General features: G+C 43.9%; 1 protein-coding gene across 1 annotated transcript in view; it reads left to right on the top strand.

The window, feature by feature from the left end:
• Positions 1-644: 644 nt before the first annotated feature.
• Positions 645-10,399, top strand: part of LOC109894473 (kinesin-like protein KIF26A) — a 130,392-nt gene continuing 120,637 nt past the window's right edge. The window contains exon 1 of the mRNA XM_031828479.1: positions 645-779. Coding sequence (XP_031684339.1) covers positions 645-779 — 135 coding nt within the window. The remainder of the gene's footprint in view (positions 780-10,399) is intronic.

The raw sequence follows: 10,399 nt of genomic DNA, 5'->3' as shown, positions 1-10,399 counted from the left end.
TGGGTCATGGCACAAGTTTTGGTTCATCAAAGATCTCAAACCGGCTCATTGCGAAGCTGTTGGATTGCGCAGGTCTCTCGTGCGTGTTTGCGTTGATAAATTAATGGTGGAGCCTCTAGCAAGTCCGCAGTAAGCGCAGCAAACCGCTGACTGACAGGGGAATTGCGCGACTGGGCGAGTGAGTGAGTGAGTGAGCGAGCGAGAGAGGAGGAAAGAGGGAGAGGGGGTGTGGGTGTGGGACTGCAAAAGGTGGTCCTCCTTAGCCACATGTGATTTCGTTCCGAGACCTACGAGCTGAAAGACCAGGCATGAGTCCAAGGATGGGTAAAACATTTCTATACCTGTGGATATAAAGGTATCGATTACGGATGGATTGTATTGGTTTATTGTCTTGCTGGACTGCTGGCCATGCACGGGAAATATATATTTGCGCACACGCCGCAATTGTTGGGCATTGAGTGGAGTGGTCATGGAGAGACAGTGAGCTCTCTCTGAGTCATTGTTGGATGTCCGGAATAGCTTTTGATTTGAAATCATGCTATGTTTTGGGGTCTATGAAAATATATCCTGAAATGGAAATGAATAGAATAATATAGATGTCAATTCGGTAACCCGGGGTGTGGAATATTACGCACTTTTCCCTCATGGCTTTACCAAACTCCTCGGGCTCCTCTGGAGCTGACAAGCCCAACCCCAGTCTCATAGATCTGGGAACATTCTTCGTGGACTCTGATATCATATTTGGATTTACCAGTCATCTTCTGAGGAGAAAAGCAAAGGTGAGTGAGTGCTCTCCAAATAACTGTAACATACACAAACATGAAATGTAACCTAATACACACCCCAACTACCTGGAACATTATAATGATTATAAATAGGTCAATTGATAGACAAAGTCATCAGTAACGCTACAAGCCTGGATTTACAGGTAGCCTAAACCACAAAGTCAATTGTCTCGGACCCTGTACATCTTAACTTGACGGGCGTCAGCACCATGAACAGCTCCCCTGATTGTCCGATGCGCCTCATCAACAATGCCAACTCCATAGCGTGATCGCTGGTTGGGATTCTCTTCTTCAAAATAATTTCAAAAACAGAAGAGAGTAGCAGGGTGGATGGTGCTTTGTGGTCCCAAACACTCATTGCTTTAATAAGCAATGTGGCTACTGTAATCGCGGCGCTCATTCGCTGTGCGCTCTGTTCAGAAGGCAACGAGCAGTGACAGCCAAAAATTAAGACTCAAAATCATTGACCACAATGACAGACTTGATTGGCCATAGTTTCAGATAAAAACATAATTTTCTTATTTATGACAAAATATTCTGAGTCAATTTTGTATTTGCCTTTTTGGGTGAATAGCTTATGTTTTAAAATTAACGTTTAGCAGTATTAAATTGACCTCATTATGTTAACCCCATAAGGACGCCTATAATTTGCTACCAGTTGCGCTGCCAAGCGTGAACCCACTCAAGTCGATCCAGTCGACGACACAGACAGACAGACAGACAGACAGACAGACAGACAGACAGACAAAGGGCTCCAACTGGGTCATGTGAGGGTAGAAGGGATCCTCACAATGAAGCACGAAGCCGCTGTCGCTTACATCATCAACATGAAATATTTAAAGTTTTTTAATTAAATATTAAACATGGCCCTTATTTTGGGAAATCCGTCCTGCAATCTGTGTATTTACCAAAGGATGGCGCCAAAGTAACAAGAACGGGAAGCATTGGCTGTAAAGCTCAGTAGGTGAGGCTCTGTACTGTGCCCATTGACTTGTCTGTGAAACGATGTCTAAAAATGTGTCTGCTTGTGTGAGAACAGGATACAGCCATTGACTACAATAAACTAGAATCACTCTGAATATTTCAAATAATAATGTCATTAGGCTATAGAAATAACTCAGTCATTTCCCTACTGTCATGCTATGTAGGAGGAGGTCTGATACCAACAGGCTCAGAGACCGTTTCTATCCACAAGCCATAAAACTGTTGAACACTTGAAGTGGACTGACCACCTGCACTTGCTCTCTGCACCTTTGCACACATGCACTCACTCACTCACTCACTCACTCACTCACTCACTCACTCACTCACTCACTCACTCACTCACTCACTATCACTCACTAATAAAAATATATTTGCCACAAAAGTAGTGCACTGGGCCTTTACAACTCCTGCATTAGCGCACCAATACAGCTGTCTGCAGCGCGGGGAAAAATGTTCTCTCACAAAAGTAATGCACTGGTCCTTTACTACTCCTGTATTCAGGGCTGGTCCTGACCATTGCGAGAAAATAATATTGTCAGTCCGCACAACTAGAATAGTCCCAGTAAGCAAAATTATGTTGAAAAGATGTCTAAAATACGTAATTTCCAGACTTTGAAATGGAATGGATTAGTTTAATTGTAAATCAAAATGACTGTAAATGGGTTTTTTTCCACACCTTTTTAGAACATTGACATGTTGATGGTGTCCCAGTATGCCAATAGCCTACTGTCAAACTGGGACACTCTTCTCTGCCATTTTAATGCAGAACAAATATTTTGGGGGTTATGAAATACATGTTTTCTGAATAGAAATCCATTTTGTAAATAGGTTCAAATGTTCAATTTCATTTCCCTCAAATCTGCCATCAGCTAGCTTGCTAGAAAAAGCTAGCATAGCTACACTTTACGTAGAAATATATTACCTCACCAAAATTACAAATCCTGCCTAGCTATATTCATAACCATACAGGTATATGATGACGGTTTATTTGTGCTGTATTTGACTCGGTGACAATAAAACAGTCATTGACTTTGTTGAGGGGTGAGGTCTTTTTGGTTTCATTCTACAAAATGTCCGTTAGAGTGTAGTGTTGAGAATGTTGAGCTGATAGGTCTAGATTAAGTTAACTTTATTTTATTTACAGGCTATACAATTACATCTGGGCTACACCATCAAATTCTAATCAAATATGATGATAATGAATATAATAATAATGTTCCACAAAAATACATAAAACATGTTTGACTACATTTAATGTGTATGAATAGTTTAAGTTTCTAGTTAAAATATTGAAATGACTCATATACTCTCTCATTTATACTTCTTTACAATAAAGAATTGAGTGTCCCAATTTGCCAGTATTGACTGGAAATATTTGGTCTCGGCACAATTTGTGTTTGAAGAAGAGTCCCCCATCCTGGTTTTAACATTTATGTATGCTTTATTTTGTATAGTGTAGTAGAGTTATGAAGCTAGAAAACGAAAGTGTCCCATTTTACCAATACACACCACACCCTATGTTAGATTCCTTTTTTGACTGAACGTTGGTGGAGCGTGCAGCGATGATTCTCCACACAGCACCCTGGAGAGGCGCTGGGAATGGAAACACATAATATTTTGGTCCCTGCATAAGCCAAAGTGGGCACTTCTTATCACAGGGCGGCATCAGCACTCACCTAAAAAGCCCATATACCACTGGTTGAGAGAAATTCTCATTGTTTTTGTGTATAATTATGTGAGGTTTTATGTGTTGTTGGAGGTGTGTCTTGGTCAGTTAGGCTCAGAAAAGTCCACCCTCTTCAATCTGCTGCCATAGACTGCCGCATAATCCTTACAATTAGCGGGCCAGCCTTGCCTGCATTAACAGACCAATGTTTCCCTCTGCAGTGTAGGAAACAAAATAACAAAAGAAGTGCACTGGGCATTTACTGCTCCTGTATAAGGGGACCGATACAGCCGTATGCAGCGCAGGAAGATATATAGCATTTCGTTAGACGGTGTACTGTATTCCATGTGTATCCTGTACATACGACTAATACAACTTGAAACTACTGCAATGCATTGATAAAAGCAGCAATTACAATGGGCAAGTTCATCTTTATAAATATCTAGCCTAATAACCTACAAACCTAATACAACTATCACACATTGAACTACCATGTCTGATCCATGAACCTACGGGTTTTAAGTGATTTACTATTGCAGTGTCAAATCATGCGCCAAAAAGTTTCCCAAAAGTTGTCTTGTGAACCCCGCCCATTTAAAAGAGTTGATTCCCGCCCACCGTGCGCAGTGAGGACCAAAACTTCACTTCACTCGTATTGATTGTATTGTCATGGGACTGATCCAGTGCAGCACACAATCATGCTTATTAGTCTACTCTCTACAGAAGTGGTAGCTAGCAGACGGGTTTTCTTTAGTCACAAGTGTGTAGGGACTGACACTTCAATTTACAACTACGCAGTTGAGTGTATGAGAACTACGTCTAGTAGCTATACCCAGACCAAGGAGAATGAACTCATTTCGGGGAAATGCAACTCATGGACGGGACCCTGACAACTGCAGGTTTACTGTAAGTGTTTAAAGCATATAAAGTGTTTTACACATAGAGTTAAAGTGATCAGTTCCGAGTTGCAATAACCTGTCTCAGCACACCCTTTTGTTTTGGATCGCATTTAGCCTACCTCTGCAGATTGGTCATGTTTACCTATTCATATTGACATTCATGCAGTTTGTCAAGGTATTCAACAAACAACTTCAGACAAATAACGTTATGCTTCCACACCTGTGGTTGTGCGTCTACAAGTTTGAATCCATTGTATTTTCCTACATAGAAATCAATGAATCTATTTGAACTGACTTGCGTTTCTCTCCTGACGAAGGTGGAGGGTTGTCCCAGCGGAGAGTCGCCGTTCCCTCTTGATCTGAATACCAGGAAAATACTTCACTCATCCGAGTATGCGCGGTGTAACAGCCGGCCACCACCCGAGGGCGCTGGGTCGGTGACCGTCTCCGAGTCGGAGAGAAGGGACGGCAAAGGAAGCTTTTGCCAACAATGTGAAATGAATGTGACTGAGCTGAAGAGGCAAGCGCTGGCCTTGGCAGACCCAAGTTCACTAAAGGTTTGTGAATACATGTTTAACTTTACTTTGAGTCTCAAGGCTGGTTGAATTTGACCAGTAATGCAAAGTAATACTTTTCATCAATTTTACACCAAGGCTCCCTACAGTTGATCAACCTGAATTTGACACCACCATGACTCTGCTGATCTGTGCTCTTGGTTTATTTTTGTGAATATTGCAATGGCATGGTAATAACCTCTTCTTTCCTCCCCCCTCTTGTAATGAGTCCAGTGAGGTGGGTCTTACATTTATTATGAGGCATGTGGTAATGGGAGATCAGTGTGTGTTTGTTCACCTCATGCTCTGTTGGCGTAACAGGGACAGGCTGCCTTGGTTCCACTCATGTACTGCAGGTGATATAGGGGCACAGATGGCATGCTCAGAATAAAGCGTGCTGCCACCCTCCTCCCAGTGTAGATAGCTGTAGGCATGCAGTGTGATTCTGCAGGTTTCTGACTATGTCATGACCCATGCTCCATCTTTGCTTGGTGGTCTTCATCACTGATGGGCACCCCTCTGATGGTTTTACCTTTGTACCCACTGCCCATTTGCCTATGATATAGTCCAGTGCGATGGGTACACAACAAGTCTTACATGGCTGTAAGACTTGTGAGCTCTGTATTCCCAGCATGTAGTAGCTGTGGCTAGGGCTGTGTTGATTGTCAAGCAAATAACTGTGTCTCACGGTAATTGACCGTTAATTAATAAACACATTTATCATCTCCTGGCTTCCACATATAGCCTACAAGCCATTTCAAAAAGTTGAATATATCTATGTAATATAACCTACACCTTCACAATAAATGCATTATTTATTTTAGACTGGTCTAAAGAAGCACGCTATGAAGAAAATGTAGTCTATTTCAGTGTTGAGCAGTTAACAAAGAAATAGGTACTCCTGTATGCTTAATTTAGAGTTGTTAATGTAACTTTAGTTGTTCTACAAATGTTGTTTAGATTTTTAATACATTGTAAGGCTGCATGATGAGACTCTAATGATGATTTGAAAGAAGTCCCTTGAAAGGCATGAGCTCTGCTTTGTTTTTGTGCAGGCTGTACACACTCCAATAGTCTCTCATTCACAATTTGACAAGCACTTGATAATGCCGCAAATGTCACGGCGGCATCCCCTTGTTGGCCGTAATGCACCCTAAAATAATCCATGCCTTTTGCGGCCAGGAGTACTGCATTGTGCCCTTCTCCCTGAGTGTGCTGCGCAATCTCTCACTCACATGGCTCTCTGTCACGTGATCGGGTCTTCTCACAGGCTTCAAGTCAGACACATCAAATCAAATCAAAGTTTATTTGTCACGTGCGCCGAATACAACATGGTTGAAATTAAATGATACCAGATTACTTTAGAAAAAATTGGCGTTGACTGATGACATCAAATGATGACATAAATATCCATTGTGTTGAACACTGTGCGATGTTTAACAGTGAGAATGGCAGAATGGTGTACTTACTAAATGATTAGAGTTGGCTGTGTGATATTAGGTTGCTTCTTGTGTAAATATTTTCCATCTGGATTTTAATGATTACATTACAGTGAAATGCTTACTTACAGGCCCTAACCAACAGTGTGATTTTCAAAAAGTTAAAAATAGGTATTAGGTGAACAATAGAAAAGTAAAGAAATAAAAACAACAGTAAAAAGACAGTGAAAAATAACAGTAGCGAGGCTATATACAGTAGAAAGGCTATATACAGTAGCGAGGCTATATACAGTAGCGAGGCTATATATAGTAGCGAGGCTATATACAGTAGCGAGGCTATATACAGTAGCGAGGCTATATACAGGCACCGCGCAACTGCATGCATCCTTATTAAATTCCGAGGTGCATATTGAAGATTTTGGAAGAACTGTCCACATTTACTTTTCGTCAGCCAACAAGATGATTATGCCTAACAAAGAGCAAAGCACTAGCCTATGTCAATCTGCTATCCCCATAGTACAAAAGTCGACCTATTCTATTCTGTGCGATACACAAATATTCCAAACAGTCCGGGACAGTTGTAGGATGAGAGAGATCCCAAATTAATACAACTACTAGCATAAAACAAATACTTTATGAAATGTGGCTGATGCAACAGATCAGAATGTTTACCATAAATGTTGATAATGTCAAACCCTGACCATAGAGAGCCTTTTATTCTCTATGTTGGTTAGGTCGGGGTGTGACTAGGGTGGGTTATCTAGGTTATTGTATGTCTATGTTGGCCTGGTATGGTTTCCAATCAGAGACAGCTGTTTATCATTGTCTCTGATTGGGGATCATATTTAGGCAGCCATTTGCCCCACTGTGTTTTGTGGGATCTTGTTTTTGTGTAGTTACTGTTGAGCACTGCATTTACTTCACGCTTTGTTTGTTCTGTATTGTTTTGGTGAGTTTCATTTATTTAACATGTGGAACTCTACGCACCCTTCGCCTTGGTCCGTTAATTCTTTAGACGATTGTGACAGAAGATCCCACCACAACAAGACCAAGCAGCGTGCCCGGGAAGAGAAGGTATCCTGGGCTTGGGAGGAAATTATGGCTGGAGACGAAAGCCTTCCGTGGAAGCAGACGCAAGCGGTGAGGGAAGGACAGCGAAGACGCCAGGGTTCGCGGCCACAACGCAAGTCCAAAAGACAGCCCAAAACGTGTTTTTTGGGGGGGGCACACGGGGTGGTCGGCGATGCTGAGGGGTGAGTCAGAGACCGAGGAGGAATATTGGGATAGATTGAGGAGAGTGATGAGAGAGAGCTGTTGGTTTGGCTGGAGAGGCAAGACAGCAGATAGCAGCACCCACTCGTAGCACACGCTCCAGCAGGTATATCTCACTGGTCACCCCCAAAGCCAATTCCTCCTTTGGTCGCCTTTCCTTCCTGTTCTCTGCTGCCACTGACTGGAACGAACTGCAAAAATCACTGAAGCTGGAGATTCCCATCTCCCTCACTAGCTTTAAGAACCAGCTGTCAGAGCAGCTCACAGATCACTGCACCTGTTCATAGCCCATCTGTATACAGTCCATCTATCTACCTCATTCCCATACTGTATTTATTTATTTTCCTCCTTTTGCACCACAGTATCTCTACTTGCACATCCATCTTTTGCACATCTACCATTCCAGTGTTTAATTGCCATATTGTAATTACTTCGCCACCATGGCCTATTTATTGCCTTAACTCCCTTACCTTACCTCATTTACACTCACTGTATATAGACTTTGTTTTCTTTTTTTTAGACTGTATTATTGACTGTATGTTTTGTTCATTCCATGTGTAACTCTGTGTTGTTGTATGTGTCGAACTGCTATGCTTTATCTTGGCCAGGTCGCAGTTGCAAATGAGAACTTGTTCTCAACTAGTTTACCTAGTTAAATAAAGGTGAAATAAAAAAATAAAAGAGACAGTTGCCCTGAGGAGCGTGTTAGGCGTCCGATGCTACCTCTGCCAGCACTCCGCACTCTCTTTGAGGAGAGTGTACCGGAACGATGACAATGTGTGCCAGTTCTACGGACCGGTTCTACGCACGTGCCTCCACAGCCCGGTACGTCCTGTGCCAGCTCCCCGCACTTGCCGTGCGAAGGTTGTCATCTGTCCAGGACACGTTGTGCCAGTTGTGCCAGCTCTATGCTCCAGACCTCCAGTGCCCCTCCACGGCCCAGTATGTCCTGTGCCGGTTCTACACACTGTGTCTCCAGTGCGTCTCCACAGCCCGGTACATCCTGTGCCAGCTCCCCGCACTTGCCGTGCAAAGTGTGTTAAAGTTCCGGTGCCATTGATGCAGGCTATATGCACCAGGTCTCCAGTGCGCCTCCACAGCCCAGTACGTCCTGTGTCTCCTCCTCACACTCTCCCTCAAGTGCGCCTTCCCAGTCAGGTGCGTCCTGTGCCTACTCCCTGCACTCGCCCTGAAGTGCGTGTCACCAGTCTGGCGCCACCTGTGCTGGCTCCACGCATCAGGCCTCCAGTGCGCCTCCCAAGTCCGGAGCTTCCGGCGACGGTCCCCGGTCCGGAATCTCCTGAGACGGTACACGGTCCGGAATCTCCTGAGACGGTCCCCGGTCCGGAATCTCCTGAGACGGTCCACGGTCCGGAACCTCCAGCTCCAGGGCAGGAGCCTTCCTCTGCGCCGATGCCCAGTCCGAGCAACGGCGTCCAGTCCAACTTCATGGCAGGAGCCTTCCTCTGTGCCAATGCCCAGTCCAGGCACGGCGGTCAACTCAGCTCCATGGCCGGGGCCTTCTTTGGCGCCGGTGCCCAGTCTGGGTGCGGCGTACAACCCAGCTCCATGGCCGGGGCCCTCCTCTACGCAGATGCCCGGTGTTCTACCTGGCTCCATATCCGCGAGCGGAGTGGGTACTTCGCCCCGTTCCCGGAGCCGCCCCCGATGTTAGATGCCCACCCGGACCCTCCACTATTGAGTCAGATTTTGCAGCCGGAGTTCGCACCTTTGGGGGGGTACTGTCATGCCCTGACCATAGAGAGCCTTTTATTCTCTATGTTGGTTAGGTCGGGTGTGACTAGGGTGGGTTATCTAGGTTAATATAAGTCTATGTTGGTCTGGTATGGTTCCCAATCAGAGGCAGCTGTTTATCGTTGTCTCTGATTGGGGATCATATTTAGGCAGCCATTTCCCCCACTGTGTTTTGTGGGATCTTGTTTTTGTGTAGTTACTGTTGAGCGCTGAATTTACGCTTTGTTTATTCTGTATTGTTTTGGTGAGTTTCATTTATTTAAGATGTGGAACTCTATGTACTTAGTCCGTTAATTCTTTAGACGATCGTGAGAGATAAGCTGTTAGGCTATTTCTTCACATTATAAGTGCAGCATTGCACACATGGTAGTAGGCTATAAGCGCAAATGTTCCATTAGCGGAAAACACCGTTATCAAAAGTGACAACAAATGCAATTATGCATGTAATGCTTTTATTATAAAGGCGCATTTTTATGGTGTAAATTATCTTCCCACAAACTTGAAACTCAGGTGCTGCTTATATATGTCAGTTAGGCTCTACACCCCTTGTAAAATGGATTAATGTGCTTAATTTTAAGAAATTATTTGGCCACTTTAGTTGTGATACAAACCTTATTAAAACATGTAGGCCTATGGGCTGTTCTACATGAAGTGTGCAACTATGAGAATTGTTGCAACCCCTATTTGTAGCCTATTCAACATAAATTTCATGTCATCTGAGATCCCCAAAGATCGGAAAGCTGCTGCGGTCATCCCCCTCTTCAAAGGGGGAGACGCTCTTGACCCAAACTGTTAGACCTATATCCATCCTGCCCTGCCTTTCTAAAACCTTCGAAACCCAAGTTAATAAACAGATCACCGGCCATTTCGAATCGCACCGTACCTTCGCCGATATGCAATCTGGTTTCCGAGCTGGTCATGGGTAGACCTCAGCCACGCTCAAGGTCCTAAACGATATCATAAACGCCATCGATAAAAGACAGTATTGTGCAGCCATCTTCATCGACCTGGCCAAGGCTTTCGACTCTGTCAATCACCACATTCT

The sequence above is a fragment of the Oncorhynchus kisutch genome, linkage group LG7 (assembly GCF_002021735.2).
Source record: "Oncorhynchus kisutch isolate 150728-3 linkage group LG7, Okis_V2, whole genome shotgun sequence".
NCBI classification, from domain to species: Eukaryota; Metazoa; Chordata; class Actinopteri; order Salmoniformes; family Salmonidae; genus Oncorhynchus; species Oncorhynchus kisutch.
The sequence above is the reverse complement of the archived record's forward strand: the minus strand, read 5'-3'. Positions and strand labels throughout refer to the sequence as shown.